The sequence below is a fragment of the Tachypleus tridentatus genome, chromosome 13, assembly GCF_004210375.1.
Source record: "Tachypleus tridentatus isolate NWPU-2018 chromosome 13, ASM421037v1, whole genome shotgun sequence".
Classification (NCBI taxonomy): domain Eukaryota; kingdom Metazoa; phylum Arthropoda; class Merostomata; order Xiphosura; family Limulidae; genus Tachypleus; species Tachypleus tridentatus.
The window spans coordinates 123,302,556-123,322,154 of NC_134837.1; the positions used below are offsets into that span (position 1 = coordinate 123,302,556).

General features: G+C 31.3%; 2 protein-coding genes across 4 annotated transcripts in view; one reads left to right on the forward strand and one right to left on the reverse strand.

Moving 5' to 3' along the window:
* The window catches only part of LOC143236675 (deubiquitinating protein VCPIP1-like), a 38,518-nt gene extending 33,355 nt beyond the window's left edge, over window positions 1–5,163 (reverse strand). The window contains exons 1-2 of one of the 2 annotated variants that reach the window (XM_076475075.1): window positions 5,060–5,163; window positions 374–1,138 (exon numbers count right to left, since the gene is read on the reverse strand). In XM_076475075.1, the coding sequence (XP_076331190.1) occupies window positions 374–1,024 (651 nt within the window). In that variant the 5' untranslated portion in view covers window positions 1,025–1,138; window positions 5,060–5,163. Of the gene's footprint in view, window positions 1–373; window positions 1,139–4,988 lie in introns of both variants that reach the window. The other variant, XM_076475077.1, reaches the window with a different exon arrangement.
* Window positions 5,127–19,002, forward strand: LOC143236677 (protein phosphatase inhibitor 2-like). Of its 2 annotated transcripts, XM_076475078.1 has the most exons (5): window positions 5,185–5,282; window positions 9,265–9,279; window positions 10,378–10,557; window positions 15,701–15,798; window positions 16,889–19,002. In XM_076475078.1, the coding sequence occupies exons 1-5, from the start codon at window positions 5,200–5,202 to the stop codon at window positions 17,116–17,118; spliced, it is 606 nt and encodes a 201-aa protein (XP_076331193.1). In that variant the 5' UTR covers window positions 5,185–5,199; the 3' UTR covers window positions 17,119–19,002. The 2 variants fall into 2 exon arrangements, with proteins under 2 accessions (XP_076331194.1, XP_076331193.1); XM_076475079.1 differs by lacking the exon at window positions 9,265–9,279 and having other exon boundaries at window positions 5,127–5,282.
* Window positions 19,003–19,599: the final 597 nt, after the last annotated feature.

The window sequence follows — 19,599 nt, forward strand, 5'->3', positions numbered from 1 at the left end:
GGTATACATCTTGATCTTGTTATATTTAAAGCATCAGATTTATCAATGTTTGAGTTCTGTCACTCTCATCTTCTCTCTATAGTTTGCAGGTGCTAGTTACAGCTTTTTTTTCCAAATTGTTTTCTTTTTATAAGACATTGCTAAACTTTTTCTTTAACAATTTTTAAAACAGATATCAATAACAGTAGAACAGAAAATGAATGCACACCAGTAGTCCAAGCACAACTGTTACAGATTCACAGATTTATCATAAAAATAAGATAATGGAAATGTTTTCAACACCAATATTTGACAGTTTTAAACAAGTATGTTTAAGAACCCCAGAAATGAAGAATGTAGTCAGTACTCAGTAAAAACTCTGTGGCTGAATTACCTTGTATTTATCTAAATTTTGCTCAAAGTGAGTTTTTAAGTTGCATCTCAAAGGATGCCAGAAGAGTTCTCGTCCAACCAGGGCACGGGACACAGCATGCACCAGACAGTGGCCGTCCCCATCAGCATGTATGGGAATGAGTCTTTCTTCACCATCGTTGTACATTTTTATTTGTTCTAAAGTTCCAGAGAGATAACTCATGCTTCCGGAGACATCTCGTCCATACCCCACTACCAATATGTGTTCGGGATCGAGCAGAAACGCCCTGTCTCCCAATAGACTGCAGTCAAACATGTCCCCTTGGTTCATTTCACGTAGAAGTACTGCTTTTCCTGACTTCTTCTCCATCCCATAATGTGTGAGAAGTGGTGATAGCAGTTTGCAGTGATAATTGGATAACCCTAAAACTTTCACCATTTCAGCTCCTCGTTTCGGAATCACATTGCTGACTAGTATGTTCTTAATCATATTGTGTAAGGCAACACCAGGGTTAGAAACTTCTTGGACATTCTTCAAGAACCTGCGTTCATGGCGTTGACCACAGCTCGTGCATTCAATACTTGTATCATAGGATGGAAAGAACAGTCTGGCCTGACACTGCCCATCTGGACAGCTTCCACACAGAACTTTGATTTTCCCTTCAGTGGTCATCTTGATTAATTACTTGTAATACAGTACAAAATAGCTCATATTCTCCTGTCCATTAAAAATAATGTGACTTCTCAATTAACACAATGTGCTATCTACAGTTCTGTTGCTTGGATTCTGTGAACAGAGAGTAATCACACAGTGAATTTTTCCATATATATAAATATCATATATATTCAAATCACATTATACATACATCACAGGACTACTTTATAAAACCCCTATTGATAATTCTACCAAAAAAGAAAAGGATTTTTCCAGATTCACCTTACATTCCACCATAGGAACTTTCATATTCATTTTTACTTTATTTATACTTCTCAGTCTTAATTTATTACTTACACAAAAATCCACTTATAGTAACAGTTTTTGTTAAATTATTTCCATTACTAACAAAGTTTATTTGTACATGACAGGAAATCAAAAATGTTTTCTAAATTCTGCATAGATGAGTTTTTGCAGTATTAGTGGTAATAAGGCCTCTTAGGCATGTATGAATAAGATAACTGGAAGTAACATAACATTGAACTTTGAGTTGTTGGAGTAGCAACATAGAGGAGCTACTATTATTATTTAAGGTTTAGACATCTTTACAGAGTTTTGCTAGTCTTTTGGGGAACATGACTGATGTTTTAAAAATTATTAGATGATCAGTTAGATCAGACATTAGATGCATGTCTCTAGTACATGCAGGGGTACTTTTCTAACAGGGTGGATAACTTGTGGAATAGTCTGCTTTTGGGCATAATAGAAGCTGAAACATTAGTCAAGCATAGAATGATACTGGGTGAATATTTCAGAGCTCAGGAAAAAAGTATTTCAATGTGGAATGTGGGACAGTTAAAATAGATCAAATGAACCCCTTCAAGTACAATAAAAAATTACTTAATTCAATCAAGATCATCTTCTCATATTCCAGAAATGAAAATACATCTTTTGTATTTTGTATCCAACAAATAGTTTGTTGGATGGAAGTAAAGGATATTATATTTCTTATGTATAATAAAAAAATCATCTTTAAAACAGTGTTTTAAACTGTTGGTGTTGAATCATGACACACCAGTTACCTTTCATCTGTGAAAAGGTATGGTTTCACTGGTTATAACTTCCAGCAAAGGATGGCTGATGCAACATGGGTGCATGGTTAATGTTATGTTAGGAAAAGTTAAATAGCAATATTCTCATGCTCAGGACTACTGAATGATTGGATTCAGAAAGGAGCATTTACAGTCATGTGTGTAAGTTCACATTTACATTGTTCTTAAACATTACAATCAGTTATAATAGCTGCTTAACTAACACTAATATTTCTATGGTAGCAACAAACTCTTTGCTCATGTACTACATTTCATGTGATGAGACTAAGTACAGGCTAAACTTTATCCAGAAAAACTTAAGGGCTAGAAACATTTCAACCATTTTTCCATGTAAGCTGGAAATGAGGACATTTAACATATACCAAACAATCTCCTGGTCTCCCATTATTTATAGTTTATTTATTAACAAAATACACAAGTAACATAGAAGCTTTCAATACACAAAGGAAAACTGTAGTTATGACAGGTGACCATTAGTCAGAGACATTTTTATAGGATTAATATACCTAGCTATACTACATAATGTGCAGATAGCCCTCATGTAGCTTTGCGTGAAATTCAAAATAAATAAAACATAATACTACATAATTTAAATCTGGAATGTAACTATGAACTTCACTAGTCCTTAAGGTCATTTTATAGTCTCCGCTACCTAATATTTATGCCAATTAATTACCAACACACTGGGGCAGTAAGCTACCTTGATATGCTGATGTTGGTAAGACTGTTTCTTTGAATCAAAAAAGGTTTGATGAGTGAATAAGTGTTTGGAACATTTGCTAAAATTTTGGGTGAAGAAACTTAGAAAACAATGTATTATATGACAGAAATATAAGAACTATGGATTTTGTGCATAATTTTGAATAAAAAACTGTTTTAAATTTGTTTCTATAACTTGTCAATAGGCTGATGTTGTACTGGAAAGAAAGCAAACAAAAACTATTAGAATAACACTTATTATTATGGTGTGTACCCCTTTTATAACTGGTGTAAAGTAATCATAATATGAGACATTAGTATTAGACGTATTACATTTTTAAACACTACTATCTTAATCTCCTCCCTTAGAGCAGCATTTTTCACACTGCAAGGTGTATTCCCCTGGAGAGTGGAGGAGATGGACACTGGTGGCTGTGGGGTGTGTGTGTGAAGTCTTCAAATATAATGATGGAAAAAACAGAAGAGTCAGAAACAAACATAGCCTCACAAAACTATCACTTTGCTCTCAAAGGTTTTTTTTTTTTATCTTGCATTTATTAATTTCTTGCAACAATTTTTTTCATTAAGAATTATTCAAAATAGGTAAAGAAAAAAAAATGTTTATTTTGCTGTTATCACTTGCAAAAATTATTTTAATGCGAAAGGGAGCAGAACTGAAACTTTGCCGAGTTAGGGTGGAAGCACTATTTGAAGTTTGGAAAACACTTCTTTATGGATTTCTTGATTAATAAGAGTGTATAATAACAGTATTCCAACCACTCACTGTCTGTCATATCAATTGCCAATGACATTTATCTCAAACCATAGCTTTTCAGACTTGGTGGGATACAACAAACATAACACTGGTTTGAATATTATTTATATAAGCCATTTGAACTTTGTGCTTAGAAAGGTAATAGGCCTAATACTGATAATATTATGACAAATATAATTAAAATAATGCTTAGTTTATGAAATGGGAGTTAAATATAACTTAACATCTTGAATTATTTCACTGGAAGTATTAAAGCCACTGAGGAAAGGGGTAACAATAGTTTGAAGTATTTATTATGGTAATAAGTACAATATTTTGAAAGTCCATGTCTAGAAATGTTGAAAGTTACCAAAGTATGAAATAACTGATGATGTGATATGTTGCTAAAAAACTGGATCTGATAAGATACTCGGAACTCATTCTTTGAATGTGTATGACACCCTATGCTGGCAAATTGGATATATAATATTAAACTAATTAATTTATGAAATGTTTAAATTAAAACCATTAAGAAACTAATAACTTGTAGCAGAGGAAATGAACCTATGACCAAGTTTTATATTTCAGTATTGTAATTAATGGTTGAAAAATATTTCTTAATTCAACATGAATTAAATATTATGGTTGCACACAAATACTGTCAATAGATACAAGTGTACAGTATATACTTTGTTCAAAATCAATGGAACTGACAAATTATAAATAAACTATATGTTAGACTGTAAAGTACATGTAACATAATCTACTGTTAGTCTTTGGTTCTAGCTTTATGTACATCTGTCTGGTCATAAGATACTTAAAACATAATAAAACATGAAATTTCAAGAATTAATTATTCAAAAGAAACTAAGATAATAGTCAGACAAACAGCATCAATCCTTTCCTTAACGTTTTACTTTTAATTGTAGGATCTACTCAAACTGCAGTAATCTTAACTATCATAAAATCTGTGTAATAAAAAACACCAGCTAAGGTCACTCTTTAATTCAGTTTTATCTGGCCACTACAAATAAAAGTACTGACTAATTCTCCTCAAAGATATAACGGTGTTTTATATTTTACACATAGTTGGATTTTTACAACTTGCAAGTTATGTAACTCACAGTGTGCAGTAGTACTACCACTAGTTGTAGGCCTATTTATAATGGCATGTTTTTTTAACAAGCCACTTCTAACGTTTTAATAAAGAAAGACTTTCATAATCATCAAACTTCATCAAAACGTATAATACAATAATATAAATACTTATTAACACAGCAATAGCATATTCATAACCCGTTACCATAAATTACTATCATATTCACGGTACCAATAGTTTCGATTCAGTCACTAAAAACTACAATTAAAAATGTGAGAAATCAGTAAAAATCTATAACGACAGTAAAATGTATATTACTTTTAACCACGACTATTTAATTCGTACAAAACTTATGAGAATAATGTTTAATCTTTGTTAATATACCATACCAACTATCAGTTATACAATACAAATACGATACGTTGCAAACACAACTGCTAACTCATGACAACAGCTTCAGTGGCGTCATCTATTACAATTCACGAAATTTCGTCACAAGATGGAGCTAAATGTACACCAAAAGTTAACGATGGCGGAATACTTGTCGAAGAAGCCTGCGAAGAGTATTTTAAAAACTTCTACGAGTTTTGAGCATCCTGAAAGTCAAAAACAGTACGTAGAACATATATTTCATATGGCATAATTACGATGAGTCGTTTTTAACAAGTACAATGCTGATTACGTTTCAAATATTGATAATATTTGTGATACAAAATTTAAAATACCATTGCCAAATTTCACAACCGGTGCGAAATTAAATAGATTCACAGTGCATGTAGTTATAATAAAAGTTTGTAGTAAAATACAAATCTATCTAAAAGTAAAATATAACTTTGAAAAGTTTTTATTTACTAAAAGTTCTAACTTAGTTTGTAAATTTATCTGAGTGGCACTTTGAATAGTGGATCAGATATCGGAAATGGATGTTTGTTAAACTTAATGCATTGTAAGGCTGTATAATTTTGTTATATATATATATATTTATGAGTTAACGAGTTATGTAGTTCAACACAACTGCTACTACAAAATTTAAAAGTTTTAAACAAAACGTTTTTCCTCGTACGAAAAGGCCTTTTGTGAACGAAAGTTACATTAAAATTTATTTTTTTGATACCTTAGTAGCAAAATAAGCCTTCTTTTAAAGATGATATTATTGTTACTTCAAAATAGAGGATATGAAACTGATATTCATATCTTTAAATGATTAAAATCTTAGCTTGACTTATAATTTGATAGAATATTGTTTGTTAATCCCACCAGCTTTTGTGAATATGCTTTTCTATCTGTTGCTTCCTGAACAGGCTGTGTTTTAATCAATATTTATGAAAGTTGATATATTTAGTGAATTATTTTATTCATGATACTTTGATCTGTGATAAAGAATTATACAAGTAAAAATTAAAGAAACCCAATAACATGAATCATTTTGGAAGAGAGGCCTTTTACAATAAATATCAGGTTCATATAGGGTTAAAGAGGGTCAGATATCAGATATTCAAGCTTCTTGTGTTTGTTAGGTCAGTAGACACTAGACAAGTGACCAAGAAATTGGCAAAAATGGAAAATTATGGTATAATATAAATTATAAACAAGGATCTGACTGAGAGTAATGTGTAGAAAAACTTAATTTGTTGATCAGTTTATTATTTATAAGATGTACTTGTTCCAGACAGAGCTAAAAACCTGGAATCTAGTGTTTTAAAAAAGGCTATATTCACAAATGAAAGATTTTTAACAGACTTTATAACATGTGGACAGATTGAGTAGTTACATTGGATTTATATGAATTTGGACTTTTTTGATGCATGTGAACAAATTATTAAACAAAAGATAAAGGCAAATGATTGAAAAAGCTTGAATGCTTGCATGAATTCAATAATGGTACCACATCACACGTTTCACAGGAAACATCCAGTGGGCTACCACTGTCATTAATGCTTTTGACACATGGTTGCTGTTCTGGTGGTACAAAGTACAGCAATAAAACTGTAACATTAAAAGAAGAAAGATGTGAAAAAAGTTAAGAGTTGAAACTGTCAAGATACCTAGGTTAGATATTTCTGATCAATACTATAGTCAGTGCAGAGAACAAATGGTATTTTTTTTTTTATTTCATATTTTTGAACCTTCCAGTGTACAGTGATGATTTCTTTACAGTTAGTGTTAGGTTAGAGAAAGTACAAGTATAAAGTTTCACCAAAACAAAAGATTTTAATATTTAGAATGTTCTAAAGGTCATGTGAGTGAAATATGAAAACTTTAAGATAAAAAGAAGTATGTTTTTTATACAGAAATCATCTTTCACTCAGACTATAAAGGTTTTGGAGAGCAGCAATAAATCTTTAATATAAGTGCTTTATCAAAAAAAAATAAAGTTTTGTGTTCCACAGGCTTGTAATGTTTGTTTAAAGCTTGTCAAATTTCCAAAGTTGATCAAACCAATAAACTTTATTTTTATAGAGTTTAAGGAGGTCAACTCTGAGAAATTCAAGCCTTCCTTATTTGTAGTAGGTTGGTAGTGGGCAGTTGGCTAAAGTAAGGAAATTTCTCCAATTTTTAAAGAGGATAATTATGGTAATAAGAGTTGTCCTATAACCTATAGGCTGTTTAGTGAGAAAAATTCTAAAGGGTGTGATAAATGAAGTGATATCGTAAATGAAAACCAAGGTGAATCCACCAAAAAATAAACTTGATCTCATTAATCTGTTAACTTTTTTTTTTCAAGTGTGTTTCATGTTATCATGATGACGATAAGATGTGGTATATCTGCTTTTAATTTGTCAGTATTGTTATTTAATATCAATAAGTTAATGTATAACAGTGACCACCTGAATACTAACAATATAATTTAACATAATTTTATAAAAATTACTATAACACTAATGTAAACCATAGACATATCTTTTTATATTTTAATGCAATAAGTTGTGTCTGTTTTTGTGAGTACCATTCTATAATGTTTGTCATCTTTAACCTTGGGTAAAATCCAGTATACCACTTGTTTCTGATGTTTATGACTCAGAGCACTGAAGTTCTGAGTACTCTTCCTTTTTTGAATCCAAAACCTTAACAGTAGATTTCTTTTAAACTCAGTTCTTTATGTTTTATTGCAATAAAACTCTAACAAGTTTTCTTCTTTCATAGAAAAACCAACAAGAATATAATTCTTTTACAATACACACAAAACTCCAAGTAAAGAATGCATTGTTCCATTTTAACTCACAAGTCATACAATATAGAATTTTATATTTTTGTCCATGCAGCTTATACATTTTCTTTGTTTACTTGTATAGCAAATTTTTAAGGTCTTTCATGATTATGAAATCTTTCCATAGATCATTTTGGAACTTTTGCTTCATACATTTGGGTCAATTTTAATATTTCTCATAGAATGCTCAGATTCTGGAACACTTTCCTTGTAAATACTGGAGAGAGTGTTTAAAAGCTCAGCCATCTCATGATTTTCAATGATTTAGTTTTCAACAGCATGCCATAGGAGCCAATTTACTATTATATTACAAAAAAAAATCCTTGATGTAAGTTTTAATCTTTACAGGTGGCTGTTTCTTTTGGATTCTCTAATTTACTTTTTTTAACTAAATCTCTAGCTTCCTTCTAGTCAGCAGTTCAACAGAGAGATGTTGGTGTGGTTACTGCCAACCATATGTCTTCCCTCTGGTTAATAGTTCAACAAAAAGTTAGTAGCAAGTACAACCAACCAGTTTTCTCTTTTCTAGTCAGTAATTCAGTAAAACAAAGGTCTTGTGGATATTACCGACCTGTTACCATCTCTCTTGTCGGCAATTCAACAAAAACAGAGTTGATGGAGAGTATTGCTGACCAGTTGCCTTCAATACATTTTAATCATATACTTAATGAGAGAGTCCTGACAAGCAAGTTCTAGTCCTATCCTTTCTGTGCTTCTAATTACAAGCAACCTTATCCATACACTTAATGAAAGAGTTTTGTAAAGACCTAGTCTCTCTATGCTTTCTAATAAAAGTAACATTATCCATATACTTAATGAGAGATTCTCCTGTTAATCATCTTGTTTCTTATTGTATTCAGTCATTTAAACTAAATAAAATATTTGAAAACTTGATTTTATTTTAATTGAAAGAAACAAACAAACTAAAGTGATTTAATTCAAGTGTTCCAGGTTAATAGGAACTTGGATAAATTGCCTGTGATAAGTTTTTTTGGACTCTTTGTGATGGATGGTTGAAGTTTCAGATTAAATAAATATACATTATGGAAATCCAGGTTTAGACTTGTTATTAAGAAAAAGTTTTTCCCTGTTAGATATGTTAACTTATAAGTGTGTGTTGTTTGTTTTGATCTCTGTTTTTGTTTATTTTTGTGGATCTGTGTGTACTCGACAGATTTATTTGTTGTTTGAAGTTCACATTGCCTTGTGTCAACATGGCTTTTGTTAGGTTCTTATAATATTTTATTGAAGAAAAATATGTAAATGAGCATGTGTTAGATCATTGATGTTTATATATGTAAAGATGAACCAAATTACAATTCTTGCTCATTTTGTCCAGATACTAAATCCACATTTTATTTGTTTTTATTTTTATGCTTTATCCAGCAGAAGGCATAAAAGGTAAGTTTGTTTTTTCTGTAGAAGCAATATTAATCTCTTGTTGCTTTTAAAATTTTTGATATTTTCTCATTGGTATCTGTATTGTAAGTGTTTGTCAGTGATCTAGTTAATACTGATCTGTATTGTTAGTGTTCGTCAGTGATGTAGTTAATACTGATATCTGTACTGTTAGTGTTCTTCAGTGATGTAGTTAATACTGATATCTGTACTGTTAGTGTTCTTCAGTGATGTAGTTAATACTGATATCTGTACTGTTAGTGTTCTTCAGTGATATAGTTAGTACTGATATCTGTACTGTTAGTGTTCATCAGTGATGTAGTTAATACTGATATCTGTACTGTTAGTGTTCTTCAGTGATGTAGTTAATACTGATATCTGTACTGTTAGTGCTCCTCAGTGATATAATTAGTACTGATATCTGTACTGTTAGTGTTCATCAGTGATATAGTTAGTACTGATATCTGTACTAATAGTGCTCCTCAGTGATATAATTAATACTGATATCTGTACTGTTAGTGTTCTTCAGTGATGTAGTTAATACTGATATCTGTACTGTTAGTGTTCGTCAGTGATGTAGTTAATACTGATATCTGTACTGTTAGTGTTCTTCAGTGATGTAGTTAATACTGATATCTGTACTGTTAGTGTTCTTCAGTGATGTAGTTAATACTGATATCTGATATCAGTGATATAGTTGTACTGTACTGTTAGTGTTCTTCAGTGATGTAGTTAATACTGATATCTGTACTGTTAGTGTTCTTCAGTGATGTAGTTAATACTGATATCTGTACTGTTAGTGTTCTTCAGTGATATAGTTAGTACTGATATCTGTACTGTTAGTGCTCCTCAGTGATATTTTGGTATACATTTTTCTTCTGTGCAGTGATTGATCTTTGTGACATTTACCTAATACGTAACACTTCAGTTATTTTTCTAGGTATATTTTTGTTCTACATTAATACTGTATTATTTCTGTCAGTATAGTTGCCATAACTGTGTTGCTGCCACCGTTGTGTAACGTGATTCACTCTACAGTAATTTGTTCAAGTTTGTGCTTCATAAGTTATGTGTTTTGATGTGCTGAATTTTGTATTTTAGCCAAGACATCCAATGGGATGAGATGAACATCCTCCAAACTCTACATCCTCCAGATAAAGACTATGGACACATGAAAGTTGATGAACCAAAAACTCCATTTAACTACTACACAGATGAAGATGTAGGGGATAAGCCAGGTGGTGAGAGAGGTGCTCTTGATACAGAGCTTCTAACAAAGAAGTAGGTGTCATTGTATACAAATAGAGATGTTCATACTTAAGTTAAGCTTGACTATAAAACTAACCATCGGGGTGTCAATTACTTTTTGTTTCCCAAAGCTCTAGATTAAATTTTATGTCAATGACTAAAACAATCCATCTTTTTTCTCCTTTAGTTACAAAGTTTTCTTACATATTGTAAAGCCTAAGTACTTTATGATGTATAAATATTTTTCCTTAAAGGTAGAAAAAAGGTATACATACACTGACATTTCTTTCCCAAAGATCATCTTTTGACTAAAGGTAAAAAAAAAGCCATTATTTATTAAAGTATTCCCCTGAAGTCCTATATCACAAAACTGATATATGTAGTTTGACTAGCCTGAATGGATATCAGTAACTAAGTTTATAACCGACCAGCATCTTTGCACATATTGTGTCTTTTACAGCTCTGCCACTGCTAAGTAATATACCCTGAATTATGACTAGATTTAGAAGGTTCCATCACCTTCTGTTCATGATTACCAAAAAGTTTAATGGTTTAACTTGAAAAACTTTCACGAATTTTCATGTTAAACCAATATGTTGTACATGTTCAACAACTCCTATGGGAACTGAAACACTTCTTTAGTTTCTTAGCCATAAGTAGATATGGTCAACAAAGCTGTCCGTTTCTTCATTCCTTTTTTGTAACCCATAACCTGACTGGATCATAATTTGATAACTGAATATTACTCATATAAATATTCAAAAGATTGTCCCGAGTTTCTGATTTTGATGAATGTGAAAATTTCTTTTTATTCTATTCTGGGCACTGAAACTCATTTCACACACAACACTTGTAACAACTATACGTGGAGCTTTTGTACACAGCTTTAAAAACTCAGATATCATTCTTTATTAAGTTATATAACACTCTGACACAGAATATGAGTAGATAAATGTTTGTATGAGCTTGAAATTACACCTTTTAGCATGAGGTATTCCTGATGGAGGTTTTCTTTGTCTAAGAGTTTGCTTACTTTTTATTCATCTTCCCCTGGAGAGTTCTGTGAACAGTATCTACTGTTTGGTCAGTTTCATGTAACAGTGCAAGAACTTCTTCACTTTTACCAGTACTTGACAAATTCTTCACCACTAGTTCTAGCAAGAGGCTAAAATCTTTAAAAATCTCATTGTCTTCTTTTTTGTGTTTAATGTTCTATTCTAAACTTGGTATCTCTTTTTCTGGTCTGATAACTAATTTTCAGTGTTATCAGAACACTTCTTAAGTGTTTCTCCATTAATAAAAATACTAGTTTCACTTTCTTCTCTTAGTTCTATGCAGTTTCTCTTGATCTTTGAGCATTTACTGTCCTGATTCTAGAAACTCTAACTTAGCTGTTATGGCTGTGTTTCACTAGTTACCAAATTTTGTTTTTAAAACTGCTTACTAAGTTCTACAAAAACATTGTGAATATATAGTATTAATGGCACTAGCATCACTGTCTTATGTTCTGAAAAGTAGTTATGTAAACCATGTAAGTAGCATTTTTCTCTTCTTGAAAGGGTAACCAGGACTAAGTTATAACTCTCATACACAGCTTTAGTAGCATTGAAGTCCAAGCAATCTCATGGTATGTTGCTCTTTTATTGTAAGTTCAGGCTCACCTTTAGATACTGTATAGTTTTGAAGTACAATTACTTAACCCATTTGTAACACACACACAGTTAAAATTATTATCAAATGTCAGTGATGACTAGAAAACCCACTTGTAGAGAAATATGTGTAAAAACAGCTGGTTTAGGTTGAGAAAATTTTTTATGTAGAAGAGCGAACAACATTTTGAACTTCTTCGGTTATCTTCAGGTTCACAAAGAAAGAAAGAGGTAACTGACCGATAACTGACCACATGTTTGAAGGGGGCTATGTAATAGAGTATAGGAATGTAGAGAGCATGTTTAGATGTTTGATTATATTTATTAATATAGGTATAAAGGTGTTCCTTAACACACCTAGACAAAAAGCAAAATCAACCAACAAAAGTAAATATATTTTGTGAATTAAAAAATCATGAAATCATATACTGCTGCATACCATATATTTCTGACATGAGCAGAAAAATAACCAACATTTGGCAAAAACTAATAACAAAATATGACATTCCAATTAATACTAAATTTATTCAAAAACCAGGCACAAAACTACGGTCTATACAATGTAAAAACTACACTGACAAACACCACACCAACATTATTTATAAAATACAATGTGATAACTGCCACGACTTCTATATTGGAGAAACAAGTAGAAAAATGGAAACCAGATTCAAAGAACACAAAAAGTCACCTTCAGACGTTTTCGAACACTGCAGATCAAATAAACACAACATAATCATAGAAAACACCCAAATACTAAATAAAGAAACAAACATAAACAAATGCAAAATTAAAGAAGCCTTACTCATACAACAACTCAAGCCCAAAATAAACCATTACAAAGGAACACCTTTATACCTATATTAATAAATATAATCAAACATCTAAGCATGCACTCTACATTCCTATACTCAGTTACACAGCCGCCTTCAAACGTGTGGTCAGCTATCGGACAGTTACCTCTTTCTTTCTTTGTGAACCTGAAGATGATTGAAGAAGTTTAAAATGTTGTTTGCTCTTCTACATAAAAAATTTTCTCAACCCAAACCACCTGTTTGTATATATATTTTGTCAAATGTCTTGGAAATGCCCAACTTTTTGAATTGAGTCCGTCACAGCTAAGTTTAGGCAATGGAGAATGCAATATGTTTATAGTACAAAGTGGAGACACTTTGTTTTCATCTACACAGCACCACCTATCTTTTTACCTGTCACTGTTGGTGCACCATGTGATGCTAGAGAAACGATCTTAGCTGGGTCAATCCTGAGATCAGTGAATCACTTTATCACAGTGATTCTCAACCTTTTCTGACTTATGGCACAATCTGAAAATTTTCACGGCACACCTGGAAAGCCTTAACGATTTTTTTAGGTACACATTATATGGCGAGCGTTAAAAGCCTTAGAACGAAAATCATGGTCAAAGTAAGCGATAATAATGTCATTGTGCATCACGTTTAGATACACGTAATACAGAAGAGTTAACTTAAAAAGCCTTAGAACAAAAATCACGGCCAAAGCAAGTGATAATAATGACAATACTATCACTTGCTTTGGTTGTGAGTGTTGTTCTAAGGCTTTTTAACGATTTTGTGGTATAGCAGAAAAATCAAAACACACTGGCATCAATTTGAACCTTGTAACATCAATACAAGTGCAGTTTTATTCATTTTAGCCAATCACTGTTTCTCAGCATGGTTGCCATGGTGTGATGTAATTGTTATCTATATGTGAGCATCAGAAAGTAACCTAAACATGCAATGAAAACTTGTGTTTTGTTCAACTGAAAAAGCCATTATGATTTCAAGTTCAGCAACATTTGACTTAGAAGTCAGAATAAAATGATAATATCTTAGTTATGTTGCCCAGAAGGAAATGTTTAAAAACAGCTTTCATTATAATTACTGATCTGATTGATTTGTTAAAACGTGTTTTGTAATTCTATACTTCATTAAATTGTGTTATTGCTCCAAAATAATAGGAAATGTTTTTTTATGGAACAAGTTGAAATACACTTTGTTAAATCATTTCAAATTCAAAGTATTAAGTTTTGTTTTGCTGACAGTGCCACTATTATTAGGTCTTATCAGCCTGAGTAATTGTTAGAATGGGTGAAAAAAAATTGCAAAAATGAAGTGTAAATAATTTATATGAATAAAGAAAAAAGTGATTTAAAAATACTTTTCTCAAATAAAACCTTCCAATTACTTGTTTTAAAAGTTAGCTTGTTTATAATTTCAGTTTGATAAAATGTTATTTTTATTGTATGTCACTCATAATAAACACAGTAAAACTTTATGCATTATTTTTGAAATAGAAACAAAGTTAAAGTTTAATGAAATAGAACCTCAGTTGTAAAGTCTTACAAAAATGGGTAACTGAAATTTTCAACAAAGGAAAATATTTTTGTTCCTAAACCAGTACATGAATCATACAAACAGTGTGTATAAAAGTAAGATATTCTTAAGAGCTACATAATATTTGAATATTCTACTAAAGTCTCTGATTGTATCAACCATTTATTCTCATTTTAATGCAATTAAACAAACCTTACAACACGTCAACATAACATGGTGTTTGAGTTGAAAGCAGTGCAGGTTTGAGTCTCAAGTTTATGTTATCTTTGTAGCAATTTGTTCTTCAAATAAAATAACATTTATGTACTCCCCCCCCCAATGTGACTGATTCAGGTCGTAATCACTAAACAGAAGGCAAATGTATCAGATTCACCACATTTTGTTTACTTGTACCCCCCAACAGGTGTAGGTGATTCCTGCAAGCTGTGCTAACTCTTAGAGATTAGAGGAAGTAAAAGATGTATAACTTACTTCAGAGATGTTTTTAGGTGAGATGGGTGATATTGTTATGTACACATGAGTGTATCAGATGTATTAGAAATAACTAGAAATTTTGTGTTGTGATGTGTGTGTTGATGTGTCACACATCATTAAGGTGATGTGGTGTACATGTGGGTGTATTAAACATTACTAGGGGTCATGTTTTGTGATGTAAATTTGGGTGTATCTGACATCACTTGGGTTTTTTGTTTTGATATATGTGTGGGTGTGTTAGACATCACTAAGATGACATGTGAGGTACACATGGATGTCGGATATCACTATGGTGTTGTATGCTGAGATGTACATGTCACTAGGGAGTTGTGTATTAGATGTCACTAAGGTAACATGTTGTGATGTTTATGTATCAGCATACTGTGGTGGTGTATGCTGTGACATACACTTGGATGTATCAGATATCACTCGGGGGTTATGTGTCATGATGCACGTGTTTGTATTAGACGTTGTTAGGGTTCATCTTGTGTGATGTAGATGTGGGTTCGTATCAAAAATAATTGTCATAAAACAGTTGGAGAAAACAACATTGAAGTCATTTTAATGACTTATATGTTACCATGTTAGAACATATAAAAATCCACCTTATTAGATCTGTTCATTTAATTCCTCAGATTTAGTTATTTTGAGTGTATAAAGACCACTTAATAAATATTTTTCAAAATTTCTAAATAGAATCAATCTTGAATCTGAAAATTTGCCAAAGGCCATGATAGAAGCTGATGATGATGATGATGATGATGAGCATGGAGAAGAAACAGAAGAAGAAAGAGGTTATTTAGCTCTGGATATTTTAAACATGTTTTCAGTTTGTAACCATCAAAAAAATCTTTCAGTGTAAAACTGCAGGATATTTTGTATACAGCATACATCACCATTCTCCATATGTCTTCACTATAATCAAACTGTGAAGAGTTCTTATCAAGTACACCTCACTTTAAGAATAGTATTTACGTTAATTACATCACTTTATATAGGTGTTTACATTAAATACATCACTTTATATCAGTGTTTACATTAAATACATCACTTTATATCAGTGTTTACGTTAAATACATCACTTCATATCAGTGTTTACGTTAAATACATCACTTTATATCAGTGTTTACGTTAAATACATCACTTCATATCAGTGTTTACGTTAAATACATCACTTCATATCAGTGTTTACGTTAAATACATCACTTTATATCAATGTTTACGTTAAATATGTGTCACCTTTATATTGGTGTTTACATCAAGTATGTCACTTTAAATTAGTGTTTACATTAAATGTTACTTCATGACAGTGTTAATAGTAGAAAATGTCTTGTAATGTGCGAGTTGTTTCAAGAACTTACAATTATGTATGAATTCTGAACATGGTATGTAAATCATCATTTCTGAAATCATATAAAAACATAAAATATTTTTATGTATAATGATGAAACTGAGTGATAAACATTTATAAGTTATGTTCTGCCTTAAAGAATGAAAATTACAAGTACTTCAAATGCGTAACCCAGGTATTATAACTTGCATGGACATTGAATTGGCACTGTCATGTTTATTTCCCCAAAACTTGTAAAATTAATCTTAACATATGGTTTGAATGCTGGAAGCCAGTGAAATACTGGAAAACCAGTAGAGCCAGAAACTATTATACAAACAAGTTAATTTTAGGTAATGGTGTTTTTTTCACATTCCTTATGAAGAACATCTGTTGTTAACCTTCTTTTCTTATAACAACTGATGTAAATTTATTTAGAAAACTAGATAAAAATATTTCAATTGAGTTAAAAAATTAAGTAAGGTTGGATGTGAAAAATAATTTTAACCTGTTCAAAATTTTTACCTAAGAGTAGAAATTTTATGTTTCCTTAGCAAATAGAAAGGCTTTCGAATATAGGAGAAAAATCCACTACAATGAGTTTTATGCTGTAAAGTTGGCAAGAAAGTTGATGGCCCAAGAAGGTTTGGAAAGTGAAGATGAAGATAATAGAGAAGAAACAATGGATGAATCACAGTCCGAAGCAACAAAAGCAAGTGGTGGAAGCTCTGATGAAGAAGTGGCAGAACCAACTTGTAATGAAAGTACGGAAATCTCGTTGTGAACATTACTATCTTTGTTTTCTCCTGTTATCTTGGTTACAAGTTGGTAGTGCAGAGGTTATGAGTAGCAGAGTTAGAGGTGCAGCAGTAAGTCAGACTAATTAAGATTGTTCCCTACTTTTTTGTTTTACTTTAAGTGGGAATTTGTGTGTGCGCATATGTATAGATTAATGATATTATGTAGAGAGATGCAAATTTTTAGTAAAATTTCTATTTTTTTATTCTTTATTTAAAACCTTTGAAGCATCAATGATCGACATATTCAAACAATAAGCTGTAGCAGGGATCACTATCCATCTCATTTGTTCTCCTTACAAACCACTAGCTGTGTTTCAAATTTTAACCTGGTTTGCTTATCTATTGATTGTCCATGCAAAAAAAGCACTGGCTATATTTTAGGTTTTAACTTACCTGTCGATTGTCTCCACAACAAACCATTGGCTATATTTCAGACTTTCTGACCACTTACTTTGTTTATAATGAAAATAAGATATTACTGACTAGTGAATTCAAATTTGACTAGCAGATATAGGAAAGTAAGGTCTGCATCTCTGTAACGTCTTAAAATTAGGAATGTGTTTTAAAATATCTTGAGAAATTTATATGAAACACTTAATAACCTGTGATGCTTCTGTAGAATTGTATGAAAGACCAGTAAGCCACTGTACTTAAAAAGATGTACATTTTCTGCCCCTGCAAGATTTTCTAAGATGTAAAGGGTGATTTTGTTAATAATTATAAAAGACTTGTTTTGTTTTTATTTAACTAAAATCACTAGTAACGTATATTGTTATTCAGACCTACACGTTAAGAGAAAGGTAATTATTAGTAGTTGGAAAGTTGTAACAATATTAACAAGTAATCCATGATTACATTTATTGGTTGCCAACACAAATTGCCTGTTACAGGACTGAGCTTTTATCCTGGTTGGCTTATATTGATTGTTAATGTTATTTGTAACAGACGTCTATAAAGTTACAAACATATAATCCTGCAAGTTGTTAATGTGTGTTTTTAGTTTTTACTGTTTTAGAAAGTTGCTGAGAAACCCAAAATAAATTATAACAACATATCTGCTTACATACAAACTTAAGTAACCATCTGTGCTTGTTGCATCTTTCATAGTTTTCCAAGTGAAATTTAGAACATAAGTCAGTATTCTAAGCTGTTTTTGTAGCCTCTGGTGTATGTTTTCTAAATAAAATATAGAATATTTAACAGTATTCTAAAGTAAATATTTAACTGTACAGTTTGTAGTTTTTTGTTTTGTTTTTTTTATTTTACCTTCTGTAACCCATAAAGTAAGTAATGGAATTCTGTGTTAAGTAGGATTTTGAAAATATTAAGCAGAAAAATTCTTTAGCCAGCCAGTTTGTGAAATGGATCATTTAAAACCTTACATTTTCTTGTGTAAATAGATTAGTACACATTGTTAAAGTTGTAGACAATAAATAGCTGCAAGTTAGATTCAGAAAAAAAACAAATCTAGTTGATAATCATTCTGTTCTAAGTAGTTCCAACCTTGTCTGCGAATATAAGTGTATCAGTACTTGTAGCAAGCATGAATGTTTTGTAACTATGAGAAAGTAGGACACACAATAAACAACGTAGGACTTGCTTATGTTTGGAAATGATTGGAAAATAAAGATTTTTCATGGTTATTAGAATAAAAAAGAAATTTGAAAAGTAAGAAAGGTTTGAGATGCTACTAAAATGTGTGCTTTTCTTCCTTCAATTTTTAAGGAAAACCAATAAAAAATTACTTCTTTTCAATAAAGAATGATGCACCAGAAATGTGATTGTTTTGTTACAAGACAGTTTGTAAGGAGTTTTCACTTCTTTAGAAATTGAATAAACAGAACTGTTCAACTGGAATAAAAAACAAACACTGTGAAGAGTAGTTTCTTATGATTTTACATATATGTAGAAATTTTGTTTTGTGTGGACTATTCAGGGAAGCATGCACTGTAATAATGTACACTAAAAGTAAGGGCTGATCCAAACATTATCATCCTCGCACGTAAACTTGGCAGTCACAATGTTTACAGTGATGACAGGAACAAACTGTGTGCTAATCACATGTAAACCTAGCTGTTACAACATTTACATTGAAGACAGGAACAGTGTGCTAATCACATGTAAACCTAGCTGTTACAACATTTACATTGAAGACAGGAACAGTGTGCTAATCACATGTAAACCTAGCTGTTATAACATTTACATTGAAGACGGGAATAAACTGTATTTTACCACGTGAAAATAATTGTAACTAAGCTTTCTTGTGTCATGTACAAAATTTTCAATGGAATTCTGGTTTTAAAATTGCAAATTATTTGAAAATTTGTGTATTGTAAAAACCTATGATTTTCAGGCATAAGGTGGTTTGTCATAAAGGCCACTTTTAGTTGGGAAACAGTAATTAAAGTTTCGTTAAATAACACTATATAATACCATATTCATTATATACTAACAGTCAAAGTAAT

Excerpts from the sequence above, each read along its gene's own strand:
- LOC143236677 (XM_076475079.1), top strand. The coding sequence starts at position 5,170 with ATGGAGCTAAATGTACACCAAAAGTTAACGATGGCGGAATACTTGTCG. Across the intron at positions 5,283-10,377 it reads CATCCTGAAAGTCAAAAACA|CCAAGACATCCAATGGGATG; the intron begins GTACGTAGAACA and ends TTTGTATTTTAG. Across the intron at positions 10,558-15,700 it reads ACAGAGCTTCTAACAAAGAA|AATCAATCTTGAATCTGAAA; the intron begins GTAGGTGTCATT and ends ATTTCTAAATAG.